Source organism: Tiliqua scincoides, chromosome 4 (assembly GCF_035046505.1).
Source record: "Tiliqua scincoides isolate rTilSci1 chromosome 4, rTilSci1.hap2, whole genome shotgun sequence".
Classification (NCBI taxonomy): Eukaryota; Metazoa; Chordata; class Lepidosauria; order Squamata; family Scincidae; genus Tiliqua; species Tiliqua scincoides.
The window spans coordinates 28,272,222-28,294,576 of NC_089824.1; the positions used below are offsets into that span (position 1 = coordinate 28,272,222).

The 22,355-nt window shown below is 44.1% G+C and overlaps 1 protein-coding gene across 2 annotated transcripts; it reads left to right on the forward strand.

Annotated features, from left to right (window-relative positions):
- The first annotated feature begins 1,882 nt into the window (after nt 1–1,882).
- Nucleotides 1,883–15,090, forward strand: GEM (GTP binding protein overexpressed in skeletal muscle). 2 transcript variants are annotated; one of them, XM_066626199.1, is made up of 5 exons: nt 1,883–1,999; nt 4,002–4,346; nt 8,607–8,683; nt 10,503–10,707; nt 13,663–15,090. In XM_066626199.1, exons 2-5 carry the CDS (start codon nt 4,016–4,018, stop codon nt 13,938–13,940), a joined length of 891 nt encoding a protein of 296 aa, XP_066482296.1. In that variant the 5' UTR covers nt 1,883–1,999; nt 4,002–4,015; the 3' UTR covers nt 13,941–15,090. The 2 variants fall into 2 exon arrangements, with proteins under 2 accessions (XP_066482296.1, XP_066482295.1); XM_066626198.1 differs by having other exon boundaries at nt 1,883–1,994.
- The last annotated feature ends 7,265 nt before the right edge of the window (nt 15,091–22,355 follow it).

Below are 22,355 nucleotides of genomic sequence, written 5' to 3' on the forward strand. Positions count from 1 at the left end.
AGGGTCTATAAACTATTACTAGTAAAGTTCATTATGTGTTTTATTTGTCTTTGGAAAACTAAGGGCTGGGCCCAGTTGTGCTTTCAGAGAGTGTGTTAACTTGCATGGAAAGTTGCCAGCAAGCATCTTCCTCCAGCAGGCTTTCTCTTTGTGGTTGACATTGCATTGGTTGATTCCTGGTTGAATGACCTTTCATCCCAGCTGGCAGTGGAGTTAGGTGGTTAAAACTGGAATCCTACACACAGTTATCACTGAACTCAGAGGGCTTACTGCTGAATTGATATGCACAGGATTGCTCCTCACGAGACTATAAGTGTAGCCATATGCATGTTTGTATAAAAGTAGCTCCCCCTGTGATCAGTGGGTTGACTCCCAGGAAAGCATGCACAGGAGTCTCAGGCTGCAGTCCTATACATACTAATCTAGGTGTAAGTCCCATTGGGCCTTACTTCTGAGTAGACATGCCTAGGATTGCACTGTTGGCATACTAAGTATGCATTTGATGCCTGATAGAGGGCACGATGGCTGCTTTTTAAACAATTTTTATACTACTGGTTTTATCACTGCTGGTCTTGTTGTTCTACTATTTTTTAAAGTATTTTTAATAATTTTTGTGTGTTTTATTGTATTTTAAGTGTTGTTAGTCGCCTTGAGTGCCCTTTGGGAGAAAAAGGCAGATTACAAATCTAATAAATAAATAAATAAATAATACTGAGTAGTATCTTTATAGCCCAACTCTATCCGCTGCCACCAATGCCAATGCAACTGTGCCAAAAAGGTGTGCACTGCTTCCTATGGTAAGGAGGGCAATCGGATAGCTTGCAGAAGGTAAATGAAAACTTTTTGCACTTGTCTCTTGGTAGGCTGCCCGATCACCAGCAGATCTCCTCAGATATTCACCAACTATTTTGATCATGTATGTCAAATGAGAAAAAAGGGGAGGGGATGTCTTAAAAAGAGGGCATAAGGTCCGGTGTGCACCATTGTCTCCTGATCCATCCCCTCCTGCCCCTCCTCACCCCTTCCTGCTCTAATTCCTCCCGCCTCTCTAGCCAAGAACACTACTCCCTCCCTTCCCCACCCACACTTACCTGCACTTGGGGTTCCAGAGAGGCTAGTGTAGCCTGGTTACCGCCACACAGTTTGCAGTAGCAGCCCAACTGAGCGGAATGGCAGGTCACATTTTCAACTGCTGTAAAGCACACTGTGCCCCTCAATGCAAGTTCTGGAGGTGCAGTGGCTCCATAAGATTGCGTCTTAGGCTATAATCCTATACATACTTACATGGAAATAAGCCCCATTGAACTCAGTGGGGCTTACCTCTGAGTAGAAACGCATAGGGTTACACTGCCAGCATGGATGTCTGTAACAACTCTTAGTTGATAGTAGCTGGTGAAAGATGGGAATATTTTGTATATTGTGTTGAAGGGGGAAGTAGCATCCTTTGATTCATCTGAAGAAGAAAAGACAAAGATTCTAAAGAGCATGCATATGACCTTTTGTTTAGTTAAGATGCTGGTAATATTGCCTGAATTAATGAATCCAAAGTAGTTTTTAAACCTCAGTTGATTCAACAGCATTTGTTAGCAAAGAACTGAAAAGAGTTATGAATATATTTTTCCACTTTTCTCTTATGAAACACGCCTGTTCTTGCATTGCCAGAATCATAAACCAAACACACACACAATGGTATGACTGCAAATAAATTATTTTGTTAGCACTGATAACTCTCTCTCTCTCTCTCTCTCAGGCCTGCTTCTGGACAGGCGAGGGGGGGCTAGCTGTCGGGAGGACAGGCCAACAACGTCACGGAAAAGCCCTGTCTCTGATCAGATGGGCTTAATATAAACCAGGTTTGCTGAGAACGAATTAAAGAGGCAGCCCCTGAACTGAAGGAGGATTTTCTGTGAGAGACTGGTTCAGTATTCAACAGTGTCGTGAGAAGTAGGGAGTGAGATCAAGAGAGTCGACTGAGGTGGAACAGACAGTAAAAAGTAAGGTAGTGTTGGTTTAAGAAACATTAATTTGAACAAATTACTTTAGCACTGTAAACGTCTTAAGATGAGAAGCAAAATGTGTGTAGTCTGAAAGTGAGATTGTCATTTGCACCAAAACTAACTTTTATTCCTTTGGCTGATGGTTAAATAGCAGCATAATTAGCAGTACTTAGCAACAAGCAATAAGACCTTACGAACAAAATTAGATCAAAGGAAAACAAAGCTATTTAATTTTATCCATCCTTTTAGTCACCGCAAAAGTAACTAGACCAATTCGAGCTTCAATATAGTGGCAGCTGTGCGTGTTACATTTATAGAGATGCATTCGATGTATGTTAGCCATCCCTTTCTTGCAAAAGGTGATGGGATTAGAGAGGAAACAGAGTATTCTCAGTTGGCATAGCGTGTGATATCTGTCTGTATGGCATTCCTTCACATCTTCATACCTCTCTCAATTCAAAAGATGGACAAGATCAATAATGGTGATTTTACCGGTGTTTGCAAAATGCATGAAATGACATGTTGGGGACTTGCTGCTTTGCAGTATGTATTTGCTCACGATTGGTCTGGAGCCCCTTCCAAGAATTTCTTAGAGAGTCCATGACAAAACAAATGCACCATTTTATGATCTTCCTTGCAAAAACAGTAGGGCATCCAGTTTGAAAACAGTCTTCACTTTCCTCTTTGGCAAATGACCTGTTTGTTCGCTAGACTAGAGAAATGCGAGCACTCAAACTTGAATAAGCAACATGTCTAAATAGCTGTCATGGTGAGAGCTGGAGAGCATCAAAGCAACTTTCCTTAAAATGGTTGCTGGAAATGAAATTGACCATCAGGAATTACATCAATACTCTTTGCCTCCCACCAAATCCTTCCCACCAAGTGTATTTAAAAGCCATCTTTAGACAAGGATGCATGTTCCAGTGGTACAGTAGCTCAATAGGATTGGGCCCTTAATCTTGGTATAGTTGTCTGTCTAACTCTTACTTGATAGTAATGCTGGTCAAAGATAGGAATATTCTATATGTTTTGTTGAAGAAGGAAGTTGCATCCTTCTAGTCACTAAAGAAGAAAAGACAGGTCCAATAAGGGTCCAGTCCTATCCAATTTTGCAGTGCTGGCAGCCATGCCAATGGGGTGTGCACTGCATCCTGTAGTGGGGAGGCAGTCACAGAGGTGTCCTCAAAGTATGGGAACATTTGTTCCCTTCCCTCAGGGCTGCCTTGTGGTTGCACTGGTGCTGGAAAGTAGGATCGGATTGGGTTAACTCTCTGTTCCTGAGCAGGATTAGGACCTTCCCAGTTGACTGGACTTGTTGCTTGTTACAGAAGTTACTCATCTGGAGTGTTTGCTCCTTCTAATCCAGGACTTCATGCCATAAATAAGGGGCAGAGAAGAGGAGATTCATGTATGAAATATTAACTGAAACGATAAGGAACAAAGGCAAAAAACAGTTCCTAAGATATAAATAACCTACTGCAAGCACAGTCCTGAAACCTGCTGCAAGCACAGTACTGCCACCTCCAAAAAAATGGCCTGAAAACTTTATAGCTTTGAATAACCTGAGACCAGCTTTCTTGCTTGTTTCAAATAATGTCTTTTTCTAGGCATTTAAACATTATGGCAAGGGACCTGCGCAGCAATTCAGAGCATCAATCACCCAGAAACCACAGATTTAGGCAGAGGAAAGAGAACAATCCATATGACAAATGGTTACTAGTCCACATGGAATAGCAGGCGTGACACAAAAAAGGACTATTCTCATATGCCTGAGCAATGGCAGTAGTTTAACTTGCCCCTCCAAAGAAGAACCTACCTCTTTAGTGAGGTAGTTTCTGTTTGGGGGCATCATTCCACTGTCTTTCAGGAAGTGCCCACTGATGTACCACTCTGGCCAAAGGTATTTCCAGATGATGTGAACTTGCCTGATAAAGCAGATAATGCACCAGTTCATAGCCCAATGGTACAAGTAACTCTTGTGATTTCACTGTTCTGTTTTACCAGAGTTTTTTAAAAAAATGACTCTGAACAATGTCACGATGCGTCGCAGCAGCAGCGCCTTACAACCCCAGCAGCAGCGCTGGAGCATCCCGGCTGATGGAAGGCATCTGGTGGTCCAGAAAGACCCCCATGAGTGCATGAGACACAAAAGGTACACCGTGAGCGCCGAGGAGTATTACCGAAGAAGCTGGTCATCAGAGTCTTCTGATTCTGTCATCTCCTCCGAGTCAGGGAAAAACTACTACCGAGTGGTACTCATTGGGGAACAAGGTGTTGGCAAAACAACCATCGCAAATGTTTTTGCAGGCGTGCACGACAGCATGGACAGTGACTGCGAGGTGCTAGGAGGTATGTTGTTGTGTTCTGTGCTGCTGGGGTTTATTTACAGCCTCTCTCTTAAGCAGTGACTAGTGTTAGGAAACAGAAACGTAGATAAACTGGGAGATCCTGACATTGAGCTGGTGACTCCCTTGGCTCCTGTCCTCCCAGATTATTGCGGCATGTGGGTGTTGGAGAGTGTACGAGATATTATAGATCAGACATTTTCCTATCAGACTGAATGTGCTGAATTGTACATTCAGGAAAGCCGGAACTCTTTCACTGCACAGTTCTCTTTAATTATTTCATTTTTATCCTGGTCTTTTCCCAATGAGCTTAGGGCAGTTTGTCCCATGGGTGGTAGCTGTGGGAGGTAGCTGTGGAGTCCATTGTTTACTGGACCACTTGTGTGGGTGCTGTGGGCCGGCAATACATCTTGCATAGGTTCAACATACATGCCAACTTTCTCCATGTGGTATCAGTCACAAGCCATACCAACCTGGGCAATTGACTGCACTGAGCTTTCAGAGGAAACAAGTAAAAAATCAAAGTAAATTATAAATAGGATAATTGTGTAATAAAAAATAGATACAGTTTTAAGAAATGCATGTCTGTGACACAAAGGAAAATTGCTGTGATTCACTATTAATCTGTCATGAAATAAGGAAGAGTTATAATGTGATCCAGTGAGGAAATAAAATGGATTTTAAATGACTATTAATGGCCTAAACCTAAAATAGCGCTATGGCAATAACCTTATCAACAATATACTAGCAAATAGCAATTACAATAAATAGGTTACATTAAGAGTGTGACTGACATAAAATATTAAGTAATTTTTTTTAATTGGCCAAAGTTATTCCGTTACCAGAATGACACCTGTTTGGTCTTACTCTAGAGCAGGCACTCATCTCCAGTTCGAGAACTGTTGATGAGTGATTGTCTCAAAAAGTCCCAAATCCCAAACTGATGATTCATCAGGGTTTAAGAAGTGAAACCACGGTCAGTCTCTGTAACAAGCCATTTTAACTCTGCAATCATGCACGATTATTCAGAAAAAACACCCATAGGGTTTAATGGGGTTTATTCCCAGGGAAGTGTGTGTAGACCTACTTCTAAATTTGTGTAGACAAATAGCGCCTTTGGCTATGATTTGTTGCCTCTCTGTTCATTAAAATCCAGAAAATTCATCCAGGTAGTCAAGGCACCTTATATATACAATAAAGAAACACATGGATAGTTTAAAAGGAAAAAAGTATTATCAAAAGCCAGTAGTGTAGCTAGAGGGGGTTCAATGCACTAAGTTTTGAAGAGCGTCTCATGGCACTGTGCAAGTGGCCCCTCCCCTTCCCTTTTGGAGCCATTCTGGGCCACTAGAGCAAAATGGAGGCAGATGTCTCCGTTTTACCCTAGCAGCCCAAAATGGCTCAGAAGGGGAGGGGAACAGGCTGCTTGCATGGTGTGTTGAAGTGCCCTGCAAAACTTAGTGCTGTGCATCCCCTCTAGGCGTGCCAAAGCATAGACAGATCCTGTTCTTCCTTCACCTGCAAACTAATAGGAGATAAAGCTCTAAATCCATTGCATATATCATGCTTGAGGAGGGCTCAGGGTTACAGTACTTGCAGTTGTTTTCCTCAGCCTTTCCTACCCCTGACTGGAACTGGAGCCTCGGTTTTTAATTATTCCTCAAGCTTAATAGACACGAGGCTACCTTAGGTTACCCTGTGGTAGGGAAAGCAGCTGTTGTGGGTGAAAAGAAGATTATCAAAATGCTGTGGAGGAGATATGCAACAGTAGGAGCCCTTCTGGGTGGTTCCAATGTTACATGGTGTTGTGAGCCTTGGCATGATGCAGTGGAGATGCTCTAGAGCAGGGGTGTCAAACATGTTTCATATCGAGGGCCTCAGTTAGCATTCATGGTGCCTGCTGAGGGCTGGAAGTGACATCATTAAGCAGAAAGTGACATAATTGAGCAGATGATGATCAGGAAGAAGCACTTTGTTCTCACATAGAAACTCAAGCTGCAAATGGCAGAAGAGACGATGTGCTAATCTTGTTCATATTTTCAAGATATGAGAGAATCCAATGATCATGCTGGGAGAGCCCAATTATAATGGATAAACTTCTTCTGCAGGCCACATTTTGCCTGTGGGTCTTATGTTTGACACCCCTGCTCTAGAGCATTACATTAGAGGTTGTTGCCTTCTATTTGTAAGCACTTTTTTTTCAGGCAGGGTTCCTCCTTTTTCTATTGCTGCATAGCAGACAAACATTGAATACCTGAATTTATTTATTTGTATCTCACCTTTATTCCATTATGAAATGTGAGGTGGTTTACACAAAGGAACCTGGTGGTCTCCCATCCGGATAGTGTCCCGATTCAGACCTGCATAGTTTTCAAATTGTTGCTACGCTGGCCAGCCTTGAACCGTGCGCCGGTTCAAAGGCAACACTTAGCACATCACCTGTGTGATAGATGCCTACTATGCTGTATGTTAAAAGTACAGGAACCCTGAAGAAACCCTGGTTGTCAAGCCCTTGTACCAAAAAATGCCAACGCGATCCCATTTCAATTTTATGGTATCATTATTGAGATATGTAAATACATTTCAGTGTTGTGTCCCTTTCTGTAAGAACAAATTTACAAAAGGAAAAAAATAAATGAAATGGAAGGGATGGGAAAGGGTCAATTTGTCAAAATTCACAACACATCCCCCCCCCCCCCCAACATTCTGGAAATAAGAATATTAGTCTAAAGCTGTCAGCTGCAGAACCTATCTCATCCTAAAGATAGTCAAGCCCCATCATTGACAAAAGAGAGATGCAGGACATGTACCAGCTATAACGGGTATATTTTGCAGGCTTTCGTCATATTCAGCAAGGACCACTGTCATAAGGAAAATAGGGAGTTATTGCCGTTTTAGAATTCTGTATTATCTATCAGCTTCTTTCTGAAAAAGCCAACATTTCTTACTTCTCCACACTTTTGTTCTGTGCTAAAGCTGTTTGATTTCAATTGCTTGCAGCAGCAATGACTGTTCACCCATAAACTGAGTGAAAACAAATATTTTCCATTACTAAGCCTAGATGGAGTCTGTACGTCTGTCTGCTGCTCTCTTAGGGGTCAAACGTTCAGTATTTGGCTTATTTCTTCCAGTGGGTCTCCTTACACTTCATACGCTTCTTAGAATAAAGATACAATAACTTAAGCAAAACATGGACATGACTTCATCTCTATCATGGAAAGTCTAAGGTCACGTAGCTCATGGAAATTATAAGATCTTTGCCAGGACCTGCTATCTGAATGAAAAATATAACAAAATTGTCATCAGGATTTTTTCCTGAGATGAAATGAAGTCCTTCATAGCTGTGTAAAGGGGGAGTTGGGCAGGGTGATGCAATAGGCATGACAAATCTTTTAGGATGGCAGTACTGGAGTGCTAGCATAAATGCATGCTGAGAAGCAATGGATTTATACCTGAGTTTATACCATGAGTTTACTTGGTTCCTAAACCTCGAATGGAAAAAAAAGTCTTGAGATTTTTTTTTTGGTCGCTGATAGAGAAATGTGGGACGTTCAAAGTAGATAATGGAAGTCTCCAACCTGTTAAAGTTAATAATAATAATAATACTTTCGGATCATCGGATTACTCCTCTGACTTTATTCAAGGCGGTTCACATAGGCAGGCTCTCTCTAAACCCCCAAGGGGATTTTTACAATAACAGAAAGGTTCTATCTTTCAAGAACTGCACGACATTTCACATGAATCTTTCACAGTCTGCTATCACTTCTGGCCCCCAGTTGCCTTCCATACTGGCTGACAAGCAGCTCCTTCATCTCTTACTTGAAGGGTAGCCAAGACGCTTCTTCGCTCACACCAAAGAGCAGGTGGAATAAGTTAGGTTGGTACTGGAGTAACTATGCTTCCATGGGACACTTTTCATTAGGCAGAATGAAAAAGTAGTACAGTAATCTGATGAAGAGTTTTATGGAATTCAGAAGTTTGCATATACTTTCTTGCATCAGCCATTTAGTTAATTTAATTTTTTTTAAAAGCAAAAAGTAATGGTGCCCGTGCTATGGAAACAGTATGGTACTCTTGTCTCCTGAACTCTTATACAGTCATGGAAGTGTCAGAGGATCCATTTAATCTTTTGTATCTTCCCCTGCCTAAGGTAGAATTCTTGGGACACTAACCCGTGGCTTTTCCAACATTAGTTCTCTGATTAAATTGTGTCAGGAATAAAAGAAAGCATATTACTGAAGGTGTGGATTTCTTTTCCTCCTAGAAGACACTTATGAAAGAACCTTGCTGGTGGATGGTGACAGTGCAACGATCATACTTTTTGACATGTGGGAAAACAAGGTAGTGAGCTATGTTCATTTTTTCTCCATTTTGCCATGTGAAACTTTTATCAAATTTTCCTTTTGAAATTTGACGTGACAGACATGAGTGTGTGTGAGTGACCAATTTTTCAGGCCTGTTGATAAGTTAAAAGGCAAAGTCTCAGTTTCAATTGTTTCACACTTTAAAAAATGAATAAAGAAGAGAGGGGACAGTCAGGAGGCTTCCACAAAGCAAGATAACTTTTGTTCCCTTCCCTCCAGGTAAGTCTCCTGTTGCCTTATGGGTCTACTTGGGTCTACTTGGATTTGTGTCAGCTTTTTGGCTGGCACAAGTCCAGGTGGACCCAAGGGGGCATGGCAAGGCTGGGCAGGGTGCATAGGATATTGGTGGTGCCTTTGCACGGCAACTTACCATTGCTGAGAAAGCCAGATGAGCCACTGCTTGTGTGCCTGGTGCTGTTTGCCATTTGCAGCAGCCATCCAGTAGTGTATGACAGCACATTATGTTGGGACACTACATACCATGCTACGCTGCCACAATGTGCGGTCTGACAGTGCAGATGGGGATAGGATTGGACGGACTGTCTCTAAACCAAACTGACCTCACACGTTGGTTGTGAAAGTGGGCAGAAGGCCCCATAAGAACATAAGAGTAGCCCTGCTGGATCAGACCCAGGGCCCATCTAGTCCAGCTTCCTGTATCTCACAGTGGCCCACCAGATGCCTTGGGGAGCACAACAAGATACCTGTATCCTATAACCACTCCCTTGCTCTTGGCATTCTCAGGTAGCCTACTTTTCAAACCAGAAGGTTTACTCGTCATGGCTTGTAATCTGTGATTGACTTTTCTTCTAGAAATCTGTCCAATTTCCTTTTAAAGCATCTAGGCCAGACACCATCATCACATCCTATGGCAAGGAGTGCAACAGATTAATTACACTGTGGATAATATTTTCTTTTGTCTCTCCTGAACTTCAGTTTTAGTGGATGTTCCCTGGTACTGATGTTGTGTGAGAGGGAAAAGAGCATCCCTCTAGCCACTCTATTGATCCCCTGCATAATTTTGTATGACTCAGTCATGTCCCCCCTCAGGTGCCTCTTTTCTAGACCAAAGAGCCACAGGTGCTGCAGCTTGAGTCCTAAAAAGCTGAAGCTTGAGAGTCTGAAGTCCTTAGAGGAAGGGTGGATTAAACTGTAATTAAGAGCGTATTCCTAACTCACACTGGAACTCAATAGGCCTGCACCTATATCCAGCGTGAGGTAGGTACAGGTTAGGACGAAACTCAGAGTAAGGGTATTTTATTCCCCTTACCCTGAGACATGCCCCAGGCAGCCTGCAATTTTGTGGGCACAAATCTGCGTAATGCCGGGTCAGGGATGTGGGTTAGGATTCAGCCTGTTCTGCCACAGCCGGTCCCACCCTCCTCCTGGGCCCAATTCGCCTCCTAGGCTGCCCTCCCCCAAATGTCCCCTCCTACCTCCGTTCTTCCCTCCTGCCACCCTCTCCCTCTCTCCGTCGGAGAGATGATGTGGCCCTCCTGCCAAAAACTTTGGACACCCCTGCCCTAGAATATACAGAGTGCTTTCCCCTGTACCCTTCAACAACCACACCCAGCCATTGTGGAATCTGAATTTAGGGAAAAGTGAAGAGGTCTTGAAGGTCAGAGGCAGAGTTTACACACAGGCAAGTTAAGCACTGGCTCTTAATACTTAAGTCCTGAAAAATGCACCAAAAAGTGTGAAAGTGGCATTTGTTATGCTTCTGTTGTTCTTTGTCTAGTAGGCATCAGAATTCCCAACAAAATGCCAACATTTTGCTGGTCTCTTTCTTTGAACAGGGTGAAAATGGATGGCTCCAAGATCACTGCATGCAAGTCGGAGATGCCTATTTGATTGTCTATTCCATCACGGACCGCTTGAGCTTTGAGAGGGCTTCGGAGCTCAGAATACAGCTTCGCAGGGCACGCCAGACTGAGGACATCCCCATTATTTTAGTGGGCAACAAAAGTGACCTAGTCAGATGCCGTGAAGTTTCTGTTTCAGGTATGAATCCCTAGACAGCAAAGAGCAGGGCTGGCCCAAGATCTCCTGGCACCAGAGGTGGCATGCCAAATACTACCTCCTTCCCTGGTGATGTGTCAGGGTCTGCTCTTCCCACTCTCTGTGTTGGGCAAGGAAAAGAGGGACAAGAGGGAAGAGAAAATATAGAGGAGAACTGAGGAGAGTGGTAAGCTGGAAATCTCCACACTTCCTCTTCTGCTCCATCCCCTTCTTTCTTTTCCAATTCAGGGAGTGGGAGGAGGAGCAGCAGAAGAGACTGGGTGGAAAAAAGCAGGTGCCTAACGTTCCTAACTATCAACAGGGGAAAAGTGAAGAGAACCAAAGAATATGAAATGCCATATGGAAACCACATCAAGTGTCTGAAAGAAGATGATCACTATATTTAGGCATTCTTCAGGCAGAAACCATTAAACATGCAGAAGTTAAAGGGAAGATTAGTAATGAATATATTAGTAGGTAAAGAAGATCTTGAAATCCAGACTCAGTGCAAGAAACACCATCAGAACAATAAACACATGGAAAGTTCCAATCATAAGATACACAGCTGGCATAGTAGACTGGACCCAGGTTGAGTTGGAAGTGTTAGACAGGAAGGTCAGGAAGATAATGACAATGAATCATACCCTACATCCATGCAGCGATGTTGATAGACTCTGTTTACCCAGAAGCATAGGTGGGTGTGGAATGTCACAAATGCACCAAATTGTACAAGAAGAGAAAAGGCATTGCAAAAATATGCATAGAAAGTGGAAAGAGAAGGAGAAGCAGTGAAGACAAGTTGGTGCACAGTGATGGGCACCCCTCCCCACCAATCTGTTGCCTGAGGTGACTGCCTTCTTGGCTTCAGAGATGGGCCAGCCAAAGGGGGGGGCAGAATTCAGCAGACAACCTGCATTCTGTGCCTCAAAATTGGAAACTGTAATCATATGAGATATATTAGCATACTTTGGGGATTGAAATGAGGGTTCTTTGAGCCCAGAACTCTCCTAGCCTCCAACAGAAAAATTAGGGGGAAAAAATCTCAACTATTACCAATATTTAGCAATGGAATAAGCTGCCTGAGGGCCTAATCCTATAATCTCCCAGTGCCAGCGCTGAACGCTAGCTCTGTCACTGGCTGCTTTAAACATGCTCTAAAGCATGTTTATGGCACCCGGAGAGTAGGGGGTGCTGGCACTGGCCCAGTAAGGTGCTGGGCTCAGCACCAGCAGGAGGCACCACCACCAGGAGGCGAGACTGCTAGGTGGCAGTGTGGCCTCTGGGGGGCAGGAAGAGGGTGGAATGAGGGCAGAATTAGGGTGGGGCAGGGGGAAGAACTGGGGCGGGAGGTAGATGGGACAGACTCTCATATCTGTGCCAGCAAAATAGCTAGTGCAGATGTGAAGAGACCTATTGCCAGGACCAGGGCTTTCCTTGCGGAAGAAGACAACAGTCTCCGTCCCCTGAGGAGACTCCTAGCAGCTTCCCAGTGGATGCTGGGAAGCGCAGAATTGGGCTGCCCAGAAGCTGTAAAACCTCTGTGTTTTAGGCTTTCTCAAAAATGTTAGATGGGCTCTTTCTGTCTCTCTCTCTTTCTGTGTGTGTGTGTTCTGTGATCACATGATGCAACTGTGGAATATTATGTCATCCATTCAACATCCTGAAAATCTCCACTTTCAAATGGCAAAAATTAATCCTGTGAGGCAAGCTTTGAAAGTTTGTAGGCAATGCCTGATGAAGGGCGTAGTCCTAACCAAGTTTCCAGCACTGGCCTAGCCGCAATGTAGCTCCAAGGTAAGGTTACAAACATGCCCTTACCTTAAGGAGGCCCCCTTGACTGCCTCCCCACTGAAGGCTGTAGGATGCAGTGCACATCACATTGGCACAGCTATGTCAGTGCTGGAAAGTTGGTTAGGATTGTGTCTGAAATCTTAGAAGCCAAAGTGTGTGTGTGTGTGTGTGTGTGTGTGAGAGAGAGAGAGAGAGAGAGAGAGAGAGAGAGAGAGAGAGAGAGAGCCCAATCCTGTGGTCGGACCACAGTCGCAAATGTGCCATAAGGCATGTTTGCGCGACTCACCGCCAGGCCTGCGCTGGTGCTAGCCTAGCACCGGCCAGTGCTGGGCTAGTGCCAGGCGGCGGCCCAGGTTCTGTGGCTTGGCGGTCTCCTGGACCGCCAGGCTGCAGAACGGGAAGCAGGGGTGTGGACGGGGTCATGGGGGACGTGTCCTGGGGAGGGGGGAGGTGTGCCAGGGGCGGGCAGGAGGCGTGTTGGGGGGAGGGAGAGAGGCGGATCCACGGAGCTGAGCTCCGCAGGATTCAGGGCGCTCATGCAGGGCTGCGCGCCCTACATGAGTGCCTTTACTTTAGTGCCAACCTTTTGGTTGGCGCTAAAGAGAGCAGCCCCATTGCGGGGCTGCTTACCTTACTCGGGGGAAGGGGATGAATGTCCCCTTCTCCCGAGGTGCCTCCCGCAGTGGCGCGGGAGTTGCAGGATTTGGCAGCAGCCCTTTTCAGTGCCGCTGAGCCTGGGAGCTTCGGGCAGCTCAGGATTGGGCTGCCCGTCTTCAATTGGTTATAATGTGAAGCGTCACTGCCTTGCCTAACAGTTCATAAATGAAATGACAAAGGTAGGCTAAATTATATTAAAGTAAATAAATGCAAATTAGCTACATTTGTATGATTTTATTCAAGTCACTGGATCTAGCTTTTCCTGGCACAGAACTGGAATTCCATTGGTGCAGAGCTGTGATTACTTTTCCCACTGAGCATACGCGGCCTGGATTATGTGGCACCCTGTCATAAGAAAATGGATTAGAATAGATGATTCATTGGGTTGCTATCAACTGTTTCTATAAATTCATGAAGTACATTTTGCCTTTTGTTTGTTTTCTGAAAGAACTTGCCACCATTCAGTTCTCTAGGTAGCATGTTGACAGGTGCTGTTCAAATATTTTGCAGAGGGCAGAGCCTGTGCTGTCGTGTTTGACTGCAAGTTCATTGAGACCTCGGCAGCTGTGCAGCACAATGTGAAGGAACTGTTTGAAGGGATTGTTCGTCAGGTGCGGCTAAGGAGAGACAGCAAAGAGAAGAACGAGAAAAGGCTGGCGTATCAGAAAAGGAGAGAGAGCATCCCCAAAAAAGCCAGGCGATTCTGGGGCAAGATTGTAGCCAAGAAGAACAAGAACATGGCCTTCAAACTCAAGTCCAAGTCTTGCCATGATCTCTCTGTCCTTTAGGAGCACTGGACCATCCCTGGTGTTCTCGTTAGTGAATATTACCCAACTCCATTCTGAACAGTACATCAATCTATATTAGATTGGTCAATAAAAAAATCTAAGACTGATGGATTCACAATTGGGATTATTGTGACGAAAATGTGCCAGCAATAAGAACTGTCTAATGCATGCGTGGAAGAAGAAATGGCATTGTTATTTTTTGGCTTATGGTTTAATAAGTGTGTATGTGCGTGTGTGGGATGGGGAGAGAACTAAGTCTTAAACACAAGAACATTCCAAACTTCCAATGAGATGTGTTTGAGAAAGGACATCCTGTGTCCCTCGTGGCCTTTTGGAGAATGAACTTAGCATCGAAAAACATCACTTGGAAAATGGACAACATTGTTTCATGATTATTTCTGGCCAACTTTATAAACCTGTGAAAAGGGAAATGGACATGACAGGGGCACTTTCGCCCTATCAAGTGCTTGTTTTGATTTTCTTAACTGCCCATGTCTTGTTTACAGCATCATCTATCCTAGTGGCTAGGGAGACATCAACAGATAACCAGATGTTTGGATAAATGGAAGTACTATATATTGACAGAGGTTTAATCCATCAAGGAACAACGTGAAGCATTCGTTTGAATTTCAATAGTAACAACAAGTTTCAGATAACCGAAATTCAAATTGTGTAGAATATACATTGAAATATTCCCTTACTTAATACTTAAAGCCATTCAATCCTCATTTTAAAAAACGTTACAGGAGAAACTTGTAATATAATATTTTTTTTTGTATGAATACCATGGAATTGTTTATTATAATAGAAAAAATTCAATCAAGTGTAAGATGCCAATTTTTGGGGTGGGGGAGCCCTGCTTTTATAAGAAACCAGTTTTGTGCTCAAATCGAGTGTTTCCAGTTTGCCATAAACAGTTTATATTTATTATCTTTCAAGTATTATCTTTCAAATGTGTTTTTAATGAGTGAACTGTAACGAAGGGGAGGATGCAGTGCTCAGATGTATTTATTAAGTGATTTCTTAAGGAAAATGTTGATTTTATTACTGTTTTCTATATGATAACTTTTTTGAACTAAACAACATTTTATTTACATGCCTTGTAATAAATCAATAAAAGGTTTCATTGCCTTTGAATCCGACAAAGAAATCTTGAGAGGTTGCTCTTTTAATTGTGTGATTCAAGTTGACCTTACAGGAGGAAAAAAAAAAAAACACCACACCAAAGCAAAGGTTTGGATTTTGTGTTACATAGAGTGAAAGTATCAAACAGATTAGCAGGATCCACTGAGACTGCCGTGGGTACACTCTCCTGATTTTGGAGCCGTCTTCTGAGGATCCTCAGATTTTAAAGCCTATAAACAGACACATTTATTGTTAACAGGAATGTAAGAAAGTCCTTACTCAATGGTCAAGGATCCATCTAATCTACTGAAGTATTTTGTTTTCCAAAATAGCAAGCTTGATGTCTTGCTTTGGTGGACCAAGCCTGCCCCCTTCCTGGTCCCGTTCCACCCTCCTCCCCACCCTGTCACCGCCTTGCTCCATTCATTTCCTGGCGCCCTCATGCCTTCTGAGCACATGTACCTGTGCCAGTGGGCATCTGGAGGTATGTTAATTTTTGCAACAGCCAGAAAGCGCCTGGTGCCACTGAATACTTTTTCCAGGAGTGTATGGCTCCAATAGGATTGGGCTGTAAAGGAGGTTAGACAAATTCACTGAGAATATGTCTGTGATATGTCTGTCAATGGCTATTTGATATGATAGATAGAATCTCCAGGTTCAGATATCTTATGCCAGTTAATTAATGACAGCATTCAGTTAATTAATGACAGTTGCGGCCCTGGAGAAAGTGATATAAAATGGTGGAGATGGGATGGGGGTGCACATGTGGTGACAGTAGGTGGCAGGTGGTGGAGTTTGGTGCTGCTCTGCATGCTGGATTGGCTTGAGCTGGGCCATCCCAGATGTCTTTTTTTTAAAAACATAAAAGCCCCAAATGCTCGAGCCGTCCCTTATAGAGAAGGCACTTCAACTCATCAACCATTTGGGTTTCCTTTTTCTGCCTCTTTTTGCAGTTCTGTGATATCCTTTTTGAGATGGTGCAATTAAACTAGTACACACTATTCCAGATGCAGTCACCCCATAAATGTATATAAAGGCATACTGTTTAGCCTCCAACACAGCCTCTTCCTTCCTTCCTTCCTTCCTTCCTTCCTTCCTTCTTAACACCTCTTTTTCAAATCCCACCTTTGGCAGGTACAGGCACTGTCACCAAAGATGGCAAATGAGCACAGGAATCACACCATGCCCCACAGCTTTAGGCTTCGCTTTGCATTCTCCATCCGCAAACTGTGCCTCTTCTGAAGGGCCAGACAGCTGCCAAGCTACATCTTTCCCACTGGTTCACCACCACTCCAGCTATCTCCATTTCCAGCAGGATCAGGCCAGGCAGGGCAATGCCACATAGTCATCATGTTACAGTGCAGTGGCCAAGTGCCACTTACCATACTGTGAAGTATCACTAATTGTATTATTGAAAAAACACTGCAATACAGTGTCTGATTAATGCAAATATTAAGTTGCCTAATCAAATCTACCAGCTTTATCAGTATAAGGTAAAGTTTGCATTACAGGTCAGAAGTTGATAAGTGTAACAACAGAGGGCAGAAACGTATAGCTCTGGGGTGGGAAACTAACTTCTTTTGAATTTTCAAATGATGGTAGATGTGATGCTATGATAAGAGGCCTTAGCAGCATTACAAAATGTTGTAGCAATTGCCTTGTAAATAAGTCAGTGAACTTAGAGAAAAATCAGCGTTCATACGCCCTGGCAGGAAAATGACTGTGTATTACTTGAATTAGCACTGCAATCACTGGGTAAATATTGAGGTTGTGAGATAGCACCTGTTTTGATAGCAATAGTTATGTTTTGCTTTCAGACGTGAGTTTTATGTGAGGAGCTCCAGAAGGATCTCTCCAGACTGGCAGAATGGGCAGCAAAATGGCAGATGTCAGTAAGAATGGGCGCTTCAATGTCAGTAAGTGTAAAGTCATGCACATTGAGGCAAAAAATCAAAACTTTAGATATAGGCTGATGGGTTCTGAGCTGTCTGTGACAGATCAGGAGAGAGATCTTGGGGTGGTGGTGGACAGGTCGATGAAAGTGTCGACCCAATGTGCGGCGGTAGTGAAGAAGGCCAATTCTATGCTTGGGATCATTAGGAAGGGTATTGAGAACAAAACGGCTAGTATTATAATGCCGTTGTACAAATCTATGGTAAGGCCACGCCTGGAGTATTGTGTCCAGTTCTGGTCGCTGCATCTCAAAAAAGACATAGTGGAAATGGAAAAGGTGCAAAAGAGAGCGACTAAGATGATTACTGGGCTGGGGCACCTTCCTTATGAGGAAAGGCTACGGCGTTTGGGCCTCTTCAGCCTAGAAAAGAGACGCTTGAGGGGGGACATGATTGAGACATACAAAATCATGCAGGGAATGGACAGAGTGGATAGGGAGATGCTCTTTACACTCTCACATAATACCAGAACCAGGGGACATCCACTAAAATTGAGTGTTGGGCGGGTTAGGACAGACAAAAGAAAATATTTCTTTACTCAGCGTGTGGTCGGTCTGTGGAACTCCTTGCCACAGGATGTGGTGCTGGCGTCTAGCCTAGACGCCTTTAAAAGGGGATTGGACAAGTTTCTGGAGGAAAAATCCATTATGGGGTACAAGCCATGATGTACATGTGCAACCTCCTGATTTTAGAAATGGGTTATGTCAGAATGCCAGATGCAAGGGAGGGCACCAGGATGAGGTCTCTTGTTATCTGGTGTGCTCCTTGGGGCATTTGGTGGGCCACTGTGAGATACAGGAAGCTGGACTAGATGGGCCTATGGCCTGATCCAGTGGGGCTGTTCTTATGTTCTTATGGCCCAATCCTATCCTTTTCAAATGCTGGTGAAGTGCTTCAGCGCTTGTTGTTGCAAATGTGCCACTAAGTGCACTGTGACAGTGCAGTCTCCAGGCCTGCTGGGGGGGAGGCCGAAGCCTTCCTGCGCACACTGGCACAGTGGAGGACGCCTGCCAAAGCAGGTAAGTGCTACACTGTGTAGTGCAGGGTGAGTGGAGATCGGAAAGGTGTACCAGGGTGGGCGAGGGCAGCTATTGGAGTTAGGTGTGCAGATTGGGCCCAAGAGGGGGATGGGATTAGCAGCATCAGCACGAGTCATATCCTATCCACCTTCCTACGCCCACTCTGCCAACACAGATCAATGCAGACTTGTGCTAGCTCTGTAGCTGGTGCAGGTCTAAGTTGACCTGTTGCACAGGCTGGGGCTTACCCCGGGGCAAGGAGACAAATGTCCCCAGCATGTGACCAGTAGAACAATGTCTTTAAACGCCAGTTGCACCAAGCAGCTGTATAGCAGGAGTGTGAGAGTGTTCCCCCCACATAGCCTCCTCCAACTGCTTTTCTAACAATTGTATTTTTAGGCCAAAGTAACCCCAGCAAAGAGAAAAACTCTCTGGTGAAAGAAACAAAGTGGTGACAGGTCCAGTATCATCCTGGCCTACTTCTCTGCATGGTCTTGCTCCCCGCCCCCATCTAACTGCAGTAGCTGAACCATGTTTGCAGACATGACCCTGCTACCATTGCACCTAGTTCAGTCCTTTAAAAAGTGATTTCTGTAGAGAGAAGCATGAAGCAGTTAATAAATCTGAAGACCAGAGTAATGCAGCCAGACCTGGGTCACAAGCCAGTGACTCAGCCCAACACGATGAGAAAGCCTTATAAATGGCAGAGCTTCTGTTATAGAAACTAATAAGATAATTGTAATGTCATCTATAGAGATTTGGCAGAAGCTGTGGAATCCATGAGTCATCGTCATCCTAACAGAATGATAGCAACGATACTGAAATCTAGGGAGAATCCATATAATAACTCCAAACAGATGAGCACACGAAAACAACGGCTTTAATAACTCCCTTTCCAGTGGAAGATTAAACAGGAAATGTGAATTAGAAAAGAAGTACATTAAAAATGTCTTAAGATGTGCCAAGTCAAAAAGGAAAGCAGAATGTTAGCAACTGAACTCCAATAAGAATAAAAAAAATCCTATCATATATCTGTTTTTAAATCTATGGTACATTCAGGTCCAAATACAAATAAGAGTGCAATCCTAACCAACTTTCCAGCACTGAGGTAAGGCAAATGCAGCTCTGAGGTAAGTGAACAAAGATTCCCTTACCTTGAGGAGGCCTCTATGACTGCCCCCCAACTGCTGGATGCAGCACATGCCCCACTGGCACAATTATGCCAGTGCTGAAAAGTTGGTTAGGATTGTATCCTAAGGGCCCAATCCTATCCAACTTTCCAGCACTGGTGCAACCTCAATGCAGCCCTGAGGTAAGGGAACAAATGTTCCTATACCTTGAGGAGACCTTTGTGAGCGCCTCCCCACCACAGGATGCTGTGGGCGCCCCATGGGCACAGCTGCACCAGCACTGGAAAATTGGATAGGATTGGGCCCTAAGTTCGCTATAACTGAGGCTACAATCCTAAGCATACTTTCTTGGGAACAAGCTCCACTGAACACAGTGGAACTTATTCCTGAGTAGACATGCATAGGATTGTGCTGTAAGGTTCTTTCTAGACTAGTCCCCTTGAGTGCTGCTGAAGCGTTGCTCTTCCTTTTCCATCCCAGGCTGGAGGAATTATTAATATCATTCCCCACTGCCCGGAATTTCAGCTGTAAAGATCATGTGTGTAGCATATACTGGTACGCAGAAAATGGAACAAAATATTCGCCTGATATTTTCATTGATGGTTCCATGTCCAGAAAGTAAAGTATACACTGAAAACACTGCATGACTGGTGGGTCTTAGCCTCTTGATGACTCATTAGGGATCCAAAAAATTGGCGTAAGTTTTTATATACAGTGTGTGGCTTGGACTACTATTCTCCAATGGATTTGGAAATCAGAATGCACAGGATGTCACAGCAATTAAAAGCCTTAGTCAGCATCTCCAATATTTACCTTAAGGTGGGTCAATTGATACTGTGCACCGGAAGTTCAAAATGAAATGTGCCTTTGACACAAAGAGCAAGACATAAAAGTGATAGGTACCACAAGCTGAAGTTAGACTAGTTTTGTCCCTCCCCACTAATGTAAATTCTACTGCTCTGTTTAAAACTGGGAAGGGCTTGAAGTTCAGCGATAGAGCATCTGCTTTGCATGCAAAGTTTCCAATGTCAAATCCTGGGGAACTGCTTCCAGTTAGTATAGACCAGTGGTCCTCAGACTGGTGGGCTGCAACCTACCAGCCCAAGAACCACTGCTTATTTCCCCTTAAGGGGTGGGGTGGGGTGGGGTAGGGGAAGACAACAGTGCAGTCCTCAGGATCATGCTGCTGCCAGGGACTGAGGGGCTTTGCTTTCAACTTACCACCCTTATGCCAGCCTCCTAGGGGTTTGGGGAGCCCCGCAGAGCCTTCAGCAGGGCTTGCCATGTCTTGGAACATTCAAAAAACGCTATCACAACCCACTTCCAGGTTTTGGTCATGAAAACAAAGCCCTTCAATCCCCAGCAGCGGCACAATCCTGAGGATTGCACCGCTGGCATAGACAATATGGCTTTAGGTGGGCCTGACTCAGTACAAGGCAGCTTCATATGTTTGAAAATGCTTGGACATTAGGGTCAAACGGCATGTTACATGCATACTTTGGGCATCCCACATGTGCAATGGAAGCTTGATGGTAGGGGAAAGCATGACTGAGAGTCGAGTAATTGTAAATTATAAGAAAAGGAGCTAATTAAATACCCAGTTTGGGTCATGATCCTATGTGCATTTACTCAGAAGAAAGTCCCATTGTGTTCAATGGGACTTACTCCCAGGAAAGTGTGTATAGGATTGCAGCATTTGGGCCCAATCCCACCCAACTTTCCAGTGCTGATGCAGCCAGCCAATGGAGTGTGTACTGCATCCTGCAGTGGGGAGCCAGTCACAGAGACCTCCGCAAGGTAAGGAGGCACTTGTTCCCTTACCTTGGGGTTGCATTGTGGTTGCATTGGCACTGGAAAATCGGATGGAATTGGGCTCTTTGAGATTTCTAGATATCAAGGTCCAAAATGCACACCTTGTGGGAGTTCAGTGACTGGAAATCCCAACATCTTTTTCTCTTCATAAAGTAGCTCAAGGCCACAGTGCTGTTAGAGGGGTGGATCTAATCCTTTCTTACTGCACCATGGCTCTGATCCAGTTTGGCCCATGGACACTGCTATTAATTGCAGAGGGGAAAAATACAGGCAGAAAAATTATGCCTGCAAATATTTCCCTCTGCAACGTTAGAAGGATGGAAAAGGGAAAACTGCAAGGTACTAAAAGTTCAACTGGATTATTTGTGCTTATGAGGCAAAGCCATGCATCTATCACCCCACTCGCCACGGATGACAATTTTCACAATCTCAGCCACAGGGGCACTGGGAAATCTTAACTGGATATTCTGTCTAAAGGTCTGCCTACATCCACATGAAACTTCCACATGAACAATGTCATCATTGGAGGTCCCTTTCCAGATGCTCCTGCCACATGCTGGCACCTTGGTGGGTGATGAATAGGGACAAGGCTTTCTCAGTGATGCTGTCCTGCCTGAATATGCAATGCTTTCTTCCAGAGAGGCATGCCTGGCACCTTACATATTTCCAGCACCAGACTAAATTCCCCCCCCCCCCAATTTTTTTATAGCTCTTGGATAATTTTGAAACCTGCCATATTTTTCTACTGCCTTGCTGCCTTTAGTAATATTTTATATTGCTTTATATGTTTTGTTTTAAAACAGCTTACCCGTAGGCTTCCTGGGAGTTGCAGGGTACGATATGCAGTGTTTTAATAAAATCTATTTATTAAAAAGCTTCACAATGAGATATTTTCAAATGAATGCAGAAGAAGTGGCTATATTTGGAGCTCTACAGGAAAAGATGGCACAGCTGTGATGTAAGTGCAGAAACTTTAGCTGGGGAAATGAGGAAAATTAACAGCAAAAGGGACGTCAAAGGAGACCAGGAATGGGAAGGAGGAGGAAGTTATGACCAAGTGTGTAGCAGAAACTGTATACGGAAAAACTGACTCACTCATTCAAACACCTTACAGCTTGGTTCTTTTTCTTCAGTCGCAATCAAAGAAATTGGCTAGAGAGAGAGACATTTGTAGCTTCCGGACATTATACTGTTTGGACACCTTGTGATTTATCTTCCTTTCCCCACCCACCCCCGTTTTGTGTGAGGACAAACAACTTATGGACAATTGCCCCATTTCAAAACTTTGTGTCCAGACTGCCATACTTATGAACAATTACACCAGGAAGTACTCTGCACCAACTGCCAATCATTTTCACCAGAAGGAGGAACAGGGGG